This window comes from Chrysoperla carnea, chromosome X (genome assembly GCF_905475395.1).
Source record: "Chrysoperla carnea chromosome X, inChrCarn1.1, whole genome shotgun sequence".
Classification (NCBI taxonomy): domain Eukaryota; kingdom Metazoa; phylum Arthropoda; class Insecta; order Neuroptera; family Chrysopidae; genus Chrysoperla; species Chrysoperla carnea.
The window spans coordinates 35,912,414-35,932,574 of NC_058342.1; the positions used below are offsets into that span (position 1 = coordinate 35,912,414).

Consider the following 20,161-nt stretch of genomic DNA (forward strand, 5'->3'; position numbering starts at 1 on the left):
CTTATCCTCCTCTTGGTACCTTGAATTTTACGTTTGTGGAACGAATTAATACCGTAAGAATTATAAATCGGTTCGTATATTTATTTTTAATCGAGTTGAGAGTAGTTAATTAGTAATTAAATGATGTAGGCCACTAATTTACTGATACTGAACCCTTAAACAAAAATAATGATAATATATACAATTGAATTGATGTGTTAGTGTTATTAAAAACACAATACGGCCCCAACTGTTGCTAAAATAATAAAGAAACAACTAATTTTATCAAATGTTTATATTTCAATCGTACGATTCAAAATTGATACTTTGTGAACTTTTCATCTTTAAGAAGAGACCTCCAACGATGCTCAATCATACCCATACTTCATGGTTTTACTCGAAATGATCTACAACAAACATACTTGCGGTTTTTCGAAGAAAAACTCTTAAAATTTGGAATTATAAATATAACAGCTTATATAAGGACATCAAAAAAATTTTACTTGTCGTAATTTACCATCCATAAATTACGTCATACAAATTTTATGATTTTTAATTATTCAGTTTTCGATATTTCGAAAATCAAAGTAGACATCGAAAAATTTTATTCTTATTTATCGTATACATTCATGGAACTATGCTCATACATCCTTAAAAATTAAAAATTTGCAGAACTAAGATGAGTGTAAGCCTATAGTATTGTAAAAAAGTTTTGGTTTATTGCACGGTACATACATATAAACCAAATACATGCTTTGTACTCAAATAATGTGATTTTTTTAGCGTTATAATACCACGCAACTACAAAAATATATAATATATTGTGTGCAAGTGATGCTTATAAATTCTTATAATATAGATATCGCTCTTCAATCATTAATAAACTAACTATAGTCGTCTCTGTTCATCAAATGATGAATCTTCGATGAACTCATAATTAAATTAAAATTTTGTTTTAATATCATCGACCAACTTATATTTTGATGGTAATTTTTATAAATTACAAGATTGTCTAAATATTTTAGATAGTTTTTTATCACACTCTCTAGATTTTTCGATATGGAAATATCCAATTGAAAAGGATAACCTATATGATTCATCATTTTTTCAGCCAACTTTGAACGAGAAAATAATACTAAAAAGTCCGACGACTTAGGAATCAAAAAATGTATTTATAAAGTTTTATTGAAATCCCTAATATTATTCAATCCTTGCACATCTCCTTAAGTCAGCTACCTCTAACTCATTGTTTCTATTAAAGTTTTATTTTAAAGGAAACTATTTATAGCAATTAGTAAAAAAAGCGAATAAAATTTAAGTGATGGTCGCTTTTCACTTAAATAAAACTAAAGGTCAAAAAATAAAACTTGATTAATGTATTTTTTATGATTACAGTGGAACAGCTTTATGGAAATAACATGCCAGAAAATGGATTTAATTTATCAACAAATCAACACAACGAATACACTAAGTCTCGATTTATGTTTGATCAAGGTAAGCATTTTACTATTTTCATTTATTTGCTTATTTTCAAAAGATTTAATTAAAAAATATACACATTTAAAAAAAAAAATAAAATAAAATAAAATAACTTAAATGTGAAGAAGCCACCAAATAAAGGATGGAAAATGGGATAATTTAAGTGACGGGAAAATTTTAACAGAAAAATAATAATATATAAAAACAAGTCTTAATTAAAAATATACCGTTATACGTTAACGTTACCGTTACCGGTGAAAAATAAATGAAAATACTTTACAAAGATTCACAGTCACAACACAAGTGAAATAAGATTTAACATTTAAAATATCATCGCGAATAATGAACAAAATAACTGTATCTAACCATTGACTTACATAACTACACTAAAAAAAAAACAAGTGAAATTAACAAAATTTAAAAAACACCCGACAAATGCGATTTAATTCTTGTAAACCGATTTTTGGATACTTAGCTATAAAATGTTCTCAATCAAGTCGGTTCGACCGTTTAAGGGCTACGATTCCACTGAGAATTCATTACCGTCCTCTACTCTTCTCCATCTCGGTCACTTACGAAAAAATTAATATCTCACTACGCTCAATTCGTCAATAAAAAAACTACATCTCCGCTGTCTCCAGAAGTTTTTCTGTGCTTTTTACCCGCAAACAATTGACATCTATTTGGCTGTGTTAAAATATTTCAAAAAATTTAACAAAAGACTGTATGTGATGCTGAGATTATCAACATCAGACAGCCAGTTAAACGGCTCCACAATTGTTCTTCAATTCAACTGTTCAATCTGGCCACAGAATGATCTGATGCGGGTTAATCTTAGCGTACTTGTACTACCGTCGAGACGAATCGGAACTGTGCCATCAGTGCCCATAGTAATGCGTTCCTCAGATAACCACTTCCAGATCACGTTGAGTATTGATTTGAACAATTGAAAGTGACCAGCTTGCATGAGCTTTGAACCCTAAACCAATGGATTAGAAGGCCAACACTCTACCAAGCAACCACGCTCACCGTTGGAAATGACAACAAAAAAATGTAATATAAATTTTGTGATTTTTGTTCAATTGTAAAATACAAAATATATATTTTTAATTCGTTTAATGATTAAATTGAGTGTGTATACTTTAGTGCTGTAGTCACTTTGTGTATAGTTATTATTCCTTTCAAGTATGCCGAAAGTTCGGCTTTTCCAATTCTAGTATATGATTTGTAAGTCAATTGTAATAAAGAATACTGGTGATTATTTGAGGCAATATGTTAGCAGATAAAATTGTGTTTGGAGCTTGTTAAGAGGCTAATAAAAACATGTATAATGAGTTTTCCCAAAAGATCCCCCTCCCCGTTTATCATTCATTCTTTCAGCATATTTTCGAACATAAATATCTAAGGCGTATTACCGTTTGTTGGTGACTATTTAAAACATTGTATAAGAGTAAAATCTTTTCTTCTACATCATCCCTCTTTCTCGAAGGGGATGAGAATTAGAAAAATAACCGTAGTGTAACATTGTGACACAAAAAAAAACCACCCCTTCGATAAAAAAAAGAAGCACATATAGATATAGCTACTTTGGTAACGTTACTTTAACCATTTTACACTTGTTTTTAATTGCATAAAGAAGTTTTCCTCGAAAAAATTATTACATAAAAATGTTTTATGTTTCAATTTTTCTCTGTGCAAGTGAAAATTTTTTTTTTTCTTCATTTACAACACTCTATATAACGGGTGGGTAAATTAAAAAAGTCAATAAAAAAAACAGCTTGGTCTAACATTTTTTTGAAAGGTAGTTTTATGAAATTTATTTGTGGAAAACAATTTCGGACAAATGACCAACACGGCTGAGTTTACAGTAGAGTATCCGATCCACCCAATTCTGGAGTACTTTCTCGATGGTTTCAAGCCTTATGGTGGCAACAGCAACTTGAATCTCATACTTAAGAGCTTGAATTGTTTCTGGATGGTTATCGTAACATTTATCTTGAATCCCTTCCCGAAGAAAATAGTCTAATGGAATCAAATCGCATTTTCTGGGAGGCCAATTCATATCAACATTTCAGGGCGTAAAAGATTGAGTGTAGCGTTTGCTGTATCGCACATAGCGCCGTCCTGCTGGAAACAAATGTTGTCCAAGTCTTCCTCTTCAATGTGCTTCAAGAAAAATTTTAATAACAGTGCGCGATATCGCTCATCTTTGATGGTTATGGCGGTTCCTTCTTCATTTTCGATGAAAAACACTTTCACATTTCTCACAAACACTTTCAACCGCAGTAGCAATATTTTCGGTTGAACGCGCGAGAAATGAACGCTGACATTTTGGTTTACCCACCAACGAGCCAGTTTCACGCATACGCTTGACAAATTGAACTGATGGCACTTTTTGTCTGTACATGTTTTTTGGCCAAATTTCTCACATTTTGGATTGAAGACTCTCCACTTTGGAAAAAGGTTTCCCGGTTTTCATCTAGCGAATAGCCACCCATTTCGTAAATTTTAGACTTTTTACTAAATATCTGCCACTTTTCGAATGGTATTTGACGTTTAAAATAAAGACAGTTCAAATTTAAAACGCTAAATGTCTCACCCGTTATAATGTCCTGTTTTCCATATCTATTTTCATTTATCTTTCGTTTGGGAAAATGCTTGTATACAGTTAATCATATTGTACTTAGAAAATTAACTATTATCATTTTCTAGATAAGGAAAATTATTACACTTTTTAGTTTTTTTTATTGTCTTTTTAATGTCTATTTCACACTTTTTTTTTTGTTCGGGATAAGAATATTTCTATGGAAAATTCTTGTTGGAAAATCACGGGGAACAAACCCTTATAATAATTTCTTATTTATTTTTGTTGAATATAGAAAGAAATAATTACGTAACGAAGTTTGACCGAAGTTTGAAAATTTTCTTAAATCACGTGGTACACAATTTGAAAAGTATGCATTAGAATTCGACTACTTTGGACTCCTTAGTCCTTCATTAAAAATTTAGCTTTTTTAAGAAAAATGAAAGCTGGATCGACAAAATTCAAATGGAATACCGAAAGATCGACGGGTGGAGTGTCCAAAATACACGGGCTTTCAGAGATCGTAGCAAGACGAATATAAAAGCTGTTATACGTTTTTTACTCTCGTATAGGAGAACATAGCCTACAATTAAAGCCTTAAATAGGTGGCACATCAATATTTTACTTCGAGAAAATCGAAGAATATTTAAGGAAAAACCACTTTTTTCTGATTTTCTCGTTTGGAATCCTCAATTTGGAATTTTACTCAGAAAAAACAATAACTCAAAAACGAAAAGAGATGTCAAGCTGATATCTTTATATCTTAAAAAGTGAAGCTAAGTTCGTAAATGAGCAACAAAAGTCAATTAACACGTTTGTTGTTATAATCGATATCGTTATAATTTATTTTGACTGTACTAAAACGATTTACCTATATCAACTTAAAACAGATGAAGAAATAAATAGAAAACTCGTTATCAATCACAAAGCAGGGCCAAAGAGTAATACTTTACAAGTTACAGAGCTTTAAGATAATTAAAAAAAAATTTAAGAAAAACAATTGAAATATAATTTGAGTTAATTACAAATCGTGAAAAGTTTTTAAATGGAATGAGCATCAGAGGGTGAAAATCAGAGGGAAGTCAACACTTGAATTTCTATCAAACTGTTATAAATATATACATTATAAATATATATACACGTACACTTTGACTTCTGTACCTCCATGTACTGGAGATATGTGCACTTGGAGGTACACCAAGTGCACTTTGATTACTATCAATATTATAAAATGAGAATTTTTTAGAATTAGAAAGCTTGGTTCGATTTAGAATTGAGTATGTCTTAAAAGATCTTTTTGACCAGTTTGATCCCTTGTGTCTTCTTTGCTCCAAAGATGCTTTAAAAGTCCTAAAGCTTTATTAAACTTTAGGATATTCCTAGACGATACTTCACTTGAGTTGGAAATCAGTCTATCCCAAGTAATACTGTCGTTTGAGAAGCTTTCGCATTCACCCAGAATGTGGATTCCGATTTACAATGGCCAGTAATGACAAATCAGAAATGATCCTCAAATGATTTTTCACATGGGACGATTTAAAAAAATTTTCCGTGAAAAAAAAATCATCTATAAATTATGTCAGACAATTTTATGATTTTTTGACCCCGCCCGTCAAAGGTAGTTACATTTGTGTAACCCCACCCCTCTGGTGTGCGTCATATATCTGTCAATTTGATATTTAGAAATAATGATATTTAGAAATAATAAAAGTCTTAATTTGCAAAAAAAAAGGATTTTTTATTTCGGGGCTCTACTTATGTAGCCAAAAAAAGGAGTGGGAGTGAAAATTTAATCAATTTGATAATGAATTCAAGACCAGAATAAATGATATTGGTGTTTGGATGGAGGTCGTGTGATGAACATACTTTTTTTTTACCTTTTTTCTATTTCCTTTGATGCAGCCGTCAGCCGTCAGTCGTTGGTTCGTTTGGTGTCGGTTGACATAACGGTTCGTTGATATGATCATCTCTCCCATCTCCCATCTCCGTATCGTATAATAAATGCGATACGATAGGATACGCTCACTTGGACTTGTTTGGATGGATGAACCGTTCGGTTCGGTTCGTTTGTAATTAAAACTAAGATTTAATTTAAAATTAGTCTCTTTTTTTTTTTCATAATTCAATTATATTTTCTATTGAATTTAATGAAAATCCAGTTGGAAAATAAATCTTTTTTTTATTAAAAGAAAATGGTGAAAATCTAGGAAATAATTTTTATCTAAAGGTAAAGCCATATAGTCATGGACGTACTTAGAAGAGGGGGGGGGGCAAATATAATTAGCTGGCCTTACCATAGATTTTGATAGCATTGTTTTTACCAAAATATTGTCAAATTTATAAAATACTAGAGTGATACCCACCCGTTTCGCTTGGGTTTATATGTAAAGATTGATAAAGATTGCTCTCGCTAATCCCCTTTCTATAACACTCGAAATAATGGTAAGGATTGTTTTACGCAGGTAAAATATATGTATGGTTTTCTATTTTTTTCTATGCTATAATAGTCGTAATTATTCATTGAGTATATCAGAGAAGATGGCCGTGAAATATTTCATATTGACTATTTTTATAGAAATCTGTAATTTATGGTAATTTCAAATTTAATTAATTTTAAATTTTTTTAAAATTTTTTATTAATATATCTTTATAAATTATATCTCATGTGTTATTCTGAAGTATTAGCTATATTGCTGTACAGTTTCATTAAAAGCCATTTGTTAGTTTTATCGTGAAAGCGTAACAAACAAACAAACAAACATGCTTACTTTCGTATTTATAATATATAGAGATTTGGTCCAAATAGGCCATAAAATCCTCTTTTGTTTCTCTGGAGCCAAAATTTGGTTACGTCAATGCATATATATTCTTTTCACACCTGGCACAGTATGGCCAAATATCCAAAGCATATGTTGAAAACTTTTATGAAAACTTTTCGTCAGACTTTACGAAACATTTAGATTTTTATCTATAGATTACCCTAATGCCCGATCAACCTTAAGTGGAAATAGTTTTTCATATACCAAAAAATAAAAAGTAAATAAATAAAAATTATTAGTAATTGAACTGTACTCCCTATTCCCTACTCCCTACTCCCTGTTCTTCCCATTCTTCATTCATTCCCTATTTACAATTGTAACCTATAACTGTAAATGTTATTTACAGTAATATTTTAGTTGACTCTAATAATAATATTTTTTTTGTCGTTACAACATGTAAACGGCACTGTTTCAGCTCTCAACCCAGCTGAGTTAGACTAGCTGAATCTCTATACACAGAGTGTATCATAAATCACGACGAATCTTTGGAGAACCACATTGCCAAGTTAAAATTAATCGAAAAGTCCATTTCTGGACTCTGGACTGGAAATTTTAGTTTTAAACTAAAAAAGATATGTATATCTAATATGGTGGTAGCGATAGGAAAGTCAGGTCATGGCTCGGGTTAGGTTAGGTTATATTGGTTGTCCACGAAGGACATACTTAGGACTATAGATAACCTTTGTGATATCATATATGTGTTTTACCATCTTTCCGCTGATAATTTCATATATCAGCTCCTTAATTTCAGAGGCTGAATGCACCTCCTTCATGCATATACCATGCACTACACCAGCCCATCACAACTATTAATTGAATTAATTTTGTTGCGACGGCGGGAATCGAACCCGATACCCTAAGCATACCGCGGACGGAATTGGCTACGCCTTAACCGACAAGTCAGGTCATACTTACCATTAAAAAGTATTTTCATTAGATTTACATGATGTTATTCTTATTCTTCTCACCAAAGACTTTCATTTGATACCATGGCAAAGCATTAAAAATAACTAGTTCGACATATTGGATTTAGAATGACGTCACTTTGACGCTAATTTGAATTCAATCGGTTAACAGGACCGAAAAATTCAAATAAAAGTTTGCAAAAATGGTTTTACTTCTTAAAATTTTATACTCGTTAATGGTACATGGGATCGAAAAATTTCTCAAGACTCTTCAGTGTATCCTTCAGAAATTCGTCATGACCTATGATGATCTATTACACTCTGTATAGTTGTTCTAATAACATCGACAACGATAAAAATATTTCATCTAAAACGTTGTAAGGGTATGAGGGATGAACTTGATGGTGGAGGATAGAGATTGGAGAGGGGTGGGGGGTGTTTTTCACAATATAGTATACAGTATACAGTAGTTGTTATACATTTCTTTGTTCAAATAACGTTCAAAACTAAATTATTATACCATTTAATATTGTACTCTGTATGTCAAGTCAACGATATTGTGCGAAATAGAATCACAGTCATAGTTACGTTTTTATCCACAATAGGGCTATGAAATATTTTTTTTTTAGTTAAGGTGATTGTAAACCTACAGTATTGTAAAAACAGTTTTGGTTTATTGCACGGTTCATACATATAAACCATACACATGGTTTGTACTCAAATAATGTGATTTTTTTTAGCTTTATAATACCACGCAACTACAAAAATATATAATATATTGTGTGCAAGTGATGCTTATAAATTTAATAATATAGATATCGCTCTTCAATCATTAATAAACTAACTATAGTCGTTTCTATAAAAAAATTGGATCTTCCATGAACTCATAATTAAATTAAAATTTTGTTTTGATATCATCGACAACCTCATATTTAGATGGTATTCTTATAAACTACAAGATTGTACAAATATTTTAGATAGTTTTTTAACACACTCTCTAGATTTTTTGATATAGAAATATCCAATTGAAAAGGATAACCTATATGATTCATCATTTTTTCAGCCAACTTTGAACGATCAAAAAATTAATAAAAAGCCCGATGACCTAGGAATTTTTTGTGATTTTTGTAAACTTTGTTAATCAAAAAATGTATTTATAAAGTATTATTCAATAATTGTGTATCTCCTTAACAAACTAACACACTTCGTTTATTAAAGATACTCTCATGGGCGTCACCAAAACGGGGCAGATAGAGATAGCTGCCTCCTCCCCTTAGATTCACCAAAGTGGTTCAAAGCACCCACGAATTTTTAAACAAAAAATTTTCTCTCAAAAGTAGACTAAAAGCTATCTACAAATTGTCAATAAAACAAACTAAAGAAAAAACAAATTATGATGTGGGTGGCTTCTGTTATAGATAGATGTATGAAAAAACGGAGGTTAAACTCCATTATATATTTAACTGAATAATAATAAAACTAAGTATAATATTTTATTGCATTTTTTGTTCATCCCTGTTTGATGGTGACATAAGAATAACATGATTTAGTAATAATAACAATAATAAGGATAATAACATTCCCCGCGGTTTTGGACAACCTACAACCTTCAACCATATTACATCCACATCTAATAATACTATAAATGTTATGAATGGTACATATATATATATATATATATATATATTTAGGGGAGATATGGGGTGAGAAGCCAGTAGCTAAGGTATAATATTGCTTATAATATTTTTTGGTGTATGTTTTGTGGGAGATTATGATGAATGTCATCAAATTTCATGTAAACAACATAACCTACAGGTGTACTCAAGGAATTCGGGATAAAATGCCTATATTGTGTTTTGAAAACGTCACATGACTGTCATGTATAGAGGACAGTATTTAAAAAGTAAAATAATTTTTAAATCAAGTACGGATCCAGCCCTCAAAAAAGGTGATAAGCACGACATAGCACTCGAAAATCGGCCAAATGTGGATCGGATTATGAACTCGCTCATGATCGATATAGTGCATTCGTACAGTGTATTTGTAAATTATTAAAGCAGTAAAATGTTAGTTCATTCGCAAACAAAAATTACAAAAGTAAATGTGCGTTTGTTTACTCATCACAGTGTCACATTTAGATTCTAAACTACTAAACCAATTTTGATGAAATTTTTACAAATTCAAATTAAATTTAAGTAAATTAAATAACAAATTCAAGCTTTCGTTTTTTATCGCGAAAGCGTTGAGAAAATCATCGATTTCCAGATGTTTAGGAAAGCAAGCTCGAATAATCTTTCCTGTCTCATTGAGGCACGTAACCAGGATTTTACTCCGTGAATGGTAGAAAACGATCTCTAAAGCGGTAGCTATGCTGGCTGGAAGAATTTCGCTACAAATCTTGGTCGCATGTTTCAATAAGTGAACTACCAACTCCGGTATGGCGAAATTTTGCACATTCAGTTTTCCATTTGGCCATCCAGAATCGGTATTCATTTATAGGTAATAGTTGATTCACTATCATTCATGAATCACTGGTACATCTGAACCACTTTTTTCACTGCCTTTATTACGAAAATTATGACTTTATCACGAATGAATTAAAATTTTTCTCAATGTCCCTACTTTAAGCTTGATTTCAGACGGGTAATAGTAGTCAAAAAACTATATCAGTATATACAGGGTTTTTAAATAATAAATATATCATTTCATCATAAAAAATTAATATATTGTATTAATTGGATTCCACTTTTGAACAAATTTTTGTTGTGAAACGGCTGAATCTTTCGTTTAAATCGAATAGGAATACTAATAGAAGAATTTTCTTTGAAGAAAACTTCCGTTGCATAACTAACACACTCAAATTTTTTTTTATTTATAAAATTCGATTCATAAAATAATAAAAATTTTACTGTAGCCTTTTTTTTTCTTCAGCCTGGAATCTTAAGATAAAATTATCAAAACTTGCCGCATACAGTAAAATGGCATCCAGTACAGATCGCGCACATCACGCTCCACCACTGCGATTTACACCAACTCCAAAAGGTAAAACCGTTCGGAATTATTAATAAAAAGTTCTTAAATTCTTCATCGATGGAAATCGATTTGTATATTGAAACAATTAACGCTTTTTGTTAGTTAGAAACAATCATTAAATTATTTTTTAGGCTAACCTCACACGGTCAATTTTATTGAGTTAATATCGATATTAATTGATCGTCTGTAGAGTTTTTTGAAACAATAATATAAAAGAAAATTAAAACGATTTAATTTTTATTGAAAATCCGTCAATAAATTTGGCGGACGAATTTGTGTCCCTACAAGCGGCTCTCTTTTAAAGTGGGCCTTGTTTCTGTTCAAATCACGATTTAAATTGATCATGCAATCATAGTTATAAGTCAATAATATTGCTTCAGTCATATTTATCATGCGAAGTCAGTTTTAATTGAAAATCCATGAATTTATGGGCTACCACCCAATATATTGGGATTTATTGGGGATTCCGTTCCCGAAGGGTAATCAACAGAACCCTATTTTTAGTACTCTAGGTGTTCATAAAATCACCTAATTAGTCCATTTCCGGTTGTCCGTCCGCCCGTCCGTCTGTGGACACGATAACTCAAAAACGAAGAAAGATATCAAGCTGAAATTTTTACAGCGTACTCAGGACGTAAAAAGTGAGGTAGGTAAATGAGCAGCATAGGTCAATTGGGTCTTGACCTATAGGTCAGTAGGACCTATCTTGTAAACCGTTAGAGGTAGACAAAAGTTTAAATGTAAAAAATGTTCCTCATAAAAAAATAAACAACTTTTGTTTGAAACATTTTGTCGTAAACATCACTGTTCACCCGTGAGGGAGCAAATTAGGCGTAAATTGTATAGTATGTATTATATAAATTGTATATGTATGTGTAAGAGTAATCAACACTATTTATGCATGGTATTTCAACAATTAACTCAGTCAATTGTTTGTTTTCACTTGTTTTTGACCAATATTACTAGCTCGCTTGAGAACATCCGAATTTTACCGTATATTGAGTCAGGAATATTGCTTCAATAATATTGATCGTTCAATATTACTGATGATGAATAGATTGATCAAAATACGTATTAGTTGTATTTCTTTCACAAAAAGAAAAACAGAAAAAAAGTAGCAACTTGTTTAGGGGTAAAAACAGGACTTTACAAAAGATATTTACATATGATAAGCATATGGATATATACATATAACACTTTAAAAAAATTTCTTATCGGGATTTAAACAGGACATTAAATAAACAGGCTCCGACGCCTGTAAAGTAAAACTTTAAAATATTGCTCACATGTATTATGTTCGGTAGTGATTTTTCAAAATACGTGAGGGACGAGTTAAACCACCCTCTGCTTAGTTTTCTAAAAACATTAAATGGCTAACAGGTTTTTGTTTTTTTATTTTTACCCGTGAATAAAATAACGTATGTTTATACGACATTCACACATGAGCTGGTGAAATATGCCCCATTCCCGTTACACACAGATTGATCCTTACACTGTTATATAACACATATTACAGGGGGGTTGAAAATTCCCTTAAATATAACTTACATTGGTTTATATTCAACAAAGAGAGACAATCAAATTTGGGAAAATTTTTGATTTTTCCAAGTTTTTTAAAAGTGAAATTTTTTAACTTTTGACTATAAAAAATTTCAGTTCATAAAATATTTTCTAAACTTTTGTATTTTCTGTGTCTATCATCTGTCTTCAAGCCTGCGCTTAATGAATTTCCTAAGTTTAAATCCAATTTGTTTAACCATCAAGTTTAGACGATGATCTAGAATTATAATAAAATTTGTTTCCACAAAAATTTGATTAGATTTGTACTGCGACTAGTTTGATATATTGTATCACCTTTGCTTCAAAGATACTCCAAAAGTCCTTCAAATATTCCTGGGCGACACTTCAATTATTTCACTTGAGGAGATCAATGCATTCAAGGTGTCGTTTGAAAAAAAAGGCTTTCGCCTTCATACAGAATGTGTATTCCGGGTTCTTCCTTTTCCTCAGAATAACTGCGAAGTTTGTTCCCAGTAGGCATTCTCAAATGATTTTTCCCAAGCTGCAAATGTTGTGAAACTTTTTAAGAGCGGTTGAATTCGTGTATCACCCAATCTTTTCTTTTAGACTTTATTGTGCTATTTGGTATCCCAAGAAAGGTTTCTGAACCTTTTTTTCTGGGTGTATGTACTCATTTTGGCTAATTAATTGTCCAGGCACCCAGCCAATTAAGTTATATTTACCCTGAAGTTCATTTCAGATGAATTTATTTCTTTGATAGCAGCCTAGTCAATCATGAATCTTCTCAGATTTCGGTTTTGAAACATATTGCATCTGGGCTACCGAAGGGGATTATGTTGTCCTACTATGACAAAGATCCTCTTTGTAATAAAAGGCGTGTTGATATGTGGCTGAATTTCCCTTCTAAGATGGGAAGACTGCTTCAGCGTTATTGATAATTGCATAGAAAACGTGTATATTTTGAAAGGTTTTACTTGTATATCAAGATATCACTACCTTTGACTTTTCCACTTTCTGTGATAGTGGAATATCTATGGAATACTACCAGCGGCTAAGCTTGTTTCAAACTTAGTCCAATTTTGAGTGCGAAATCACCTCTACCTTGATCACCAAATCACCAGAAAAACCTTGAAATTGATAAGAGAAGGGAAGGCTACAACGCAGTAGTCTTAGGTTTTGAAGTTGAATCTTCCCAGCGAATCGGTTAAATAACTGCTAGTAAAATATACGGTATATGTTACATATCATATATGTTGAGATGTGAGATGAAAGAAGGGTGTGAGAAGCAATACAATTTGAAGATGAGCTTGGTAAGATGGTTAGCGCTAACAAGATGACAATAGAATGCCGCTATAAAAAATAAATTCTGCTATCAATGTTATTTAATCTTATTTAGTTTAGGTAAGATTGTAACACATATGAGTGAAGTGAGTGGAAGCTTTTGAACAAATCTTATATGAGCTTGAAGGTTGTAGCTTGAAGCTTCTTCTTCATATTAGCTTGTCTGATGTTTTTAAATTACCAAAGATGATGATATGATTATGGCTTGAATATATCACACACATATGTGTAAAGTGTAAAGTAAAGCGGACTAGAATCACCTAACCTCACCTAAATAAATAAATCTCTTTAAATTTTTAACTATTTTTTATGGTTTTTATCGCTTATATTTTATAAATTGCTTTTTCAAAAATTCATGAATTGATTGAGTTTTTTTTATCATATATAATATATATTCATCAACTGTTAAAGTAACACCAGCTCGACCCGAGCGGAATATGTGCATAATTTCGGGATCAGGATTCCACATTCTGGAAATCTATTAGAGCTAGGTTAATTTTGATCATAAATTTGAAAAATATGACCCAAATTTACTAGAATTACATACTTGGTTTATCAAAATTGAATAAAATTTGGATGTGATAGAGCAAAATTAAATTTTTTGGATTCTGATGACGTCATAAAGTTCAAAAATTCGATTTTTTGATAACACAGGCAAATTTGATCCGATCTTATTGAAATTTTTTTTGAAACCTACTAATTTTGGGTCATTCTTTTCAGCTGTGATGTCAGTTTTTCGCTAGTTATCACTTATGTGCTTAATTCTGGGACCTGGTCTCCACATTCATGAAATCTATTAGAGCTACGTTAATTTTGATGGTAAATTTGAAAAATATGACCCAAATTTAGTAGAATTACATACTTGATTTATCAAAATTGGATAAAATTTGGATGCGATACAGCAAAAATAAATTTTTTGGATTCTGATGACGTCATAAAGTTCAAAAATTCTATTTTTTTGATATCACTGGCAAATTTGATCCGATCTTATTGGAATTTTTTTTGAAACCCACTAATTTTGGATCATTCTTTTCAGCTGTGATACCAGTTTTTCGCTAGCTGTTACTTATGTGCTTATTTTTGGTGTCAGGATTCCGTATTCTGGAAATCTATTAGAGCTAGGTTAATTTTGATGACAAATATGAAAAGTATGACCCAAATTTAGTAGAATTACATACTTGTTTTATCAAAATTGGATAAAATTTGGATGTGATAGAGCAAAATTAAATATTTTGGATTCTGATTCGGATGGGTTGGGTTGGGTTAGGTTGGTATATCTAAGAGAATACATGTAAACGATTTAAAGATGATCCTAAGAAAACGTGATTTTTTGGGTACAAGAATGTTCTTAATCGATTAAAGGGACCAAAATTTTTGCTCCCTTCAACGTCGCTATAATCTATTTCGACTGTAGTTAAAATTTGAGGTGCGACTGAGGCATATGTTAAAATTTGAAGTGATGTAAGATATAAATTTGAAACAATAGACTTAAGTAATAGAGGTAATGATTTTTATCGTATAACTTGGTTTCGGATAATTGAGCCTCATTTTGTCAGTTGGCAAATGGCAGAGAATTCTTTGTAATAAAACAAAAACAACAAAAATAAAAACAGAGAGAATATGTTCTGTGTTCACTGTTCATGTATAATAAGAGTTTGTCGTCGGACAGACGTGCAGACAAAAACGATTGTATTACCCATTTGACAATGCTTTGAATGGGAGTTGGATTATGGACGCCGAACAGACTACAATGGAAAATCATGACAAACGGACTTTTTTATTTATTCTTTTTTATTGTAATTTTTTTTTTTTTACACAATTGAGAACAGCTCTAAACTCTTTGAAATATTTTGATAAGCCTTTTATAGAAGGCGTGTTTTTAGATATATTCTCATGTGGGCTGGAGGCGGAGCAATTGTCCGCCACTTGCGGTGGACTTCTCTGTTGCTGATGCGACGCGACGCGACGGCGATTACAAAGTATTACATATAATATGTATAACATACATTCATTCTAGTAGGTACTATTTTACTAGCGCTGCGATAGTGTTCTCTATGTTTATACTTTACTCACATTATTTAATATTATTTCTCGTTTTCTCATGCTCTACTTTAGTTTTCTCTGCTTCGTCGCTCGCTCGCGATCATACATTAGACAAGGATGCGTTTACTTTTATTAATAACATACACCACTGAATTTAAAATGTATAACAAAGACAACACATAAGATATCTACATCATATTACCTACAGTGTGTCGCATTTAAGATGAAGACACTCTCATATTTTCGTTATTTAAAGGAATATGGATTTGAAATTTATCACAGTCAAATTTTTTATTTTTTATACACAAGGAGTTATGCAATGATTGAATAATATTAGAGATTTCGATAAAACTTTATAAATACATTTTACAAAAATCACAAAAAATTCCTAGGTCATTGGGCATTTTTATTAATTTTTTTATCGTTTAAAGTTGGCTGAAAAAATGTTGAATCATATCGGTTATCCTTTTCAATTGGATATTTCTATATCGAAAAATCTAAAGAGTGTGATAAAAAACTATCTAAAATATTTAAACAATCTTGTAGTTTATAAGAATACCATCAAAATATAAGATTGTTGATGATATCAAAACTGAATTTTAATTAAATTATGAGTTCATCGAACATCCAATTTTTTTATGAACAAAGACGACTATAGGTAGTTTATTAATGATTGAAGAGAGATATCTATATTATCAAATTTATAAACATCACTTGCACACAATATATTATATATTTTTATAGTTGTGTGGTTGTAAGCTAAAAAAAATCACATTATTTGAGTACAAAGCATGTATTTGGTTTATATGTATGTACCGTGCAATAAACCAAAACTTTAATCGAATCAGAATGAATATAACATGCAACGTCATTGATTCTGTTAATCCTAAATGAAATAAAGGTATCTTTTTTTTGAAGTCGATGAAAAATTCAATTATATAATAAAAACACCAAAAAATATTTGAGACCACATCAAATGAATATAAGGACTAAAGACTAAGGACTAAGGAGGATGGTGTAAAGACAGAGAATTAAGTGAGGTTATCTCACCAATGTAATTTATTCAGATTAGCAGCTCATTTACTTTATGTTGTTCATGGGATAAAAGAAGATGGGTTGAGGGTTGAGAGGGTGCTTGCAAAAAGGACACCTTTTTAGAAATACTTACTAACAGGATTAATTAAATGAATTTAGAACAATTTGTCATTCTGTTGGTTGAAAGGGATGCATTTATAAAACCATGATCCTTTTTCTCATCGTGTATTATTTTATACTCCTCTTGAAATAAAGTCATTTTTTAAACAATTATTACATAACAACATATACTTTTTTACTATCAAGGATTATTTCATATTACAGGATAAAACAATATTGTTATGTATATTATAATAGTCCTTTACTCCTGCCTATCCTATATCTATCCTATGTACATGTTTGTCTATTGTCCTGTATCCTGTGTAGGTATCCTGTGTGTCCTGTATGTCCACCCGCTTGTAACAAGTGAAAGTGACCACATGACGAAACCGCATTGCGTGCAATTATGTGGTTATTTTTGGGATCACTTTCTATCCAGACTGGTGTTTATCAAACATTTGTTCTCAGAATTTATAATTTGTATTTTCAGTGCCGTCTAATAAAAAAAACAGTAAATTTTATAAAAACCAAATACCCGACTGCATGAAAAGTGAACTTATGACGAATTTCTTGAAAACCTCAGGATGCGACGGCGATATCGTTGCTCCAGGTAACTCTGAGACCAATTCCGTAACGATATTATTGTTCAGCGACCCCAACAACCCCCGAGTATCGAGTTTGGACTGATTACATAACGAATTTCTCGAAAACTCCAGAAGACAACGGGGATACCGTTGCAGGTACCTCTGAGACAAATTCTGTCACGATATTCGTGTTCAGCTACCCCAAAAACTCTCGTGTAACCAGTTTGGTTTGATTATATGACGAATTTCTCGAAAACTCGAGGAGGCGATGGTGACACCGTCGCACCAGGTAACTCTGAGATAAATTCCATCACGATATTATTGTTCAGCGAGCCCAACAACCCCCGAGTATCGAGTTTGGATTGATTACATGACGAATTTCTCGAAAACTCCACTGAACGGCGTAAACCGTTTACCCTGAGCACCAGATACCTCTGAGACCACTTCTGAGACCACGATATTTATGTTCAGTGACCCCAAAAACCTCCGTGTAACAAGTTTGAAATCACTTTCATCACTATTTATCGAATTGTGAATTTAATATTTACGGTCAATTTAAAAATTATTTTCTACTTCTTAGTACAATAAAAGTTTGTCCCTGAAAAAGGTATTTTTTATTAAAATTCTTTTTTATGTGATTAATTTCGATTATAAGTTTATTTATTCCCTTAAAAAACTCTTTTATAAAATCATATTTTGAAATAATTTCCATAGAAAATTTAATTTTCTAAAACAAATAAGCCATCTTTGCCTAATCTATAAAGGCCATTAAATAATTCTTCCCATTTTTTCAAACATATTTAAGGTGAAATGAGAGAGTTTGTCGGGGGTTGGGGGGTAACAATAATATTATTGTTATTTTGCTAACCCTCTAGAAATTTGATTTGAAATATTGTTTTTTTATGACGGTTTTATTAATTTTTTTTCTGATTAATTATTATTATATCTAACCACAGAGCACCACTACTTGCGGGGGTGAGGGGTGAATTGAATAGAATACCCAACGTATTGTTGAATACAAAAATAACAATATAGTTACAGTACCATAACATCGTCAGTCATACCAACTTTAATATTTAAAAAAAAAAAAATAACATTCCACGTTTTTCATATTATATAACACATAATCTTCCCCCAAATATTATTTATTATGTAATCAGATCAGATCATATATAATTGAACCCAAGTTTACCTTATATAAATAAATATTTATCATTCTTATTCATTTTTTATATGGATCAATAATAATTAGGGTGGTCATCTCTCCGATTTCGGGCCGGAGTTTTCAGTTTTCGAAGTCTGTCTCCGGTTTCCGAACAAAGGCTTGAATACTCCGGATTTAAGGTGATTGGAAATTTTGGTTTATTGCATGGTACATACATATTAATCAAATACATGCTTTGTACTCAAATAATGTGATTTTTTTTAGCTTTACAATACCACGCAACTACAAAAATATATAATATATTGTGTGCAAGTGATGTTTATAAATTTGATAATATAGATATCGCTCTTCAATCATTAATAATCTAACTATAATCGTCTTTGTTCATAAAAAAATTGGATCTTCGATGAACTCATAATTAAATTAACATTTTGTTTTGATATCATCGACAATCTTATATTTTGATGGTATTTTTATAAACTTCAAGATTGTCTAAATATTTTAGATAGTTTTTTATCACACTCTTTACATTTTTTGATATAGAAATATCCAATTGAAAAGGATAACCTATATGAGTCATCATTTTTTCAGCCAACTTTGGACGGTAAAAAAATTAATAAAAAGCCCGTTGACCCAGGAATTTTTTGTGATTTTTGTAAACTTTGTTTATCAAAAAATGTATTTAAAAAGTTTTATTGAAATCCCTATTAATATTCAATCCTTGCTCTCCTGAAACATTATAAAAAATCCTAAAAATATACACAGGGTATAATGATTGTATTTAATTTATTGAATACAGAAAAAATATAATCATTTTTTATTAATCGTTTCAAACGTTATATACCATGCCAAAAGAATGTGGTTAAATTTTTATATGCATCTATTTATTAAGGGTAGTTTGGCGGGCTTCTACCATCGAGTACCATCGAACATCGAACTCCCATCTAGACACACATTGATACTATATACAGTCAAAACCGGTTATAACGACATATATGCGAGAGTCATTATAAGCAGTCATATTTTTGCTATAAAATCGGAAAAATTAGAGAAATTAGAAAATTTCATCCGATTTCAACGAAAACCTCGTTTTATACCAATTTGAACACAGCGATACACAATGCCGATGATTAAAATGCGATGATAATTATGGTTTTCGAGATATCAGCTTCACAGAGCTGAAATTCAAAATCTTCGAATTTGAGAATCGATTCTTTTCAAATCCATTGTTCGAGCATTGAAATGGACCTGATTTTCGTAATTTTTGGGTCACAAAAATCACCAAAATTTGAGAAATACATATTTTTTTCATCCAATTTTAATAAAAACGCCATTTTTTATCATCGATGTCGTTACAATCGATTTTGACTATACGTATGATAATGGTTCGCTTCAATAAACTAAATTGAATATAAATTAAAAAGTATCAAAAGTGAGTCAGTGATTGTGCACCCAGAATTTTTCATTTTGTCTTTAAAGAAAATTTATTGCCAATAAGCAAATTCCAATGTACAATATTTTTTTCTTCCGTTACACGAATTGTCTTTTTTTTTTGTTATACTTTCTAATTTAAT

At 31.0% G+C, this 20,161-nt stretch overlaps 1 protein-coding gene across 1 annotated transcript in view; it reads left to right on the forward strand.

Moving 5' to 3' along the window:
* Positions 1-20,161, forward strand: part of LOC123303080 (E3 ubiquitin-protein ligase Rnf220-like) — a 104,279-nt gene that overhangs the window by 22,048 nt on the left and 62,070 nt on the right. The window contains exon 3 of the mRNA XM_044886180.1: positions 1,375-1,473. Coding sequence (XP_044742115.1) covers positions 1,375-1,473 — 99 coding nt within the window. The remainder of the gene's footprint in view (positions 1-1,374; positions 1,474-20,161) is intronic.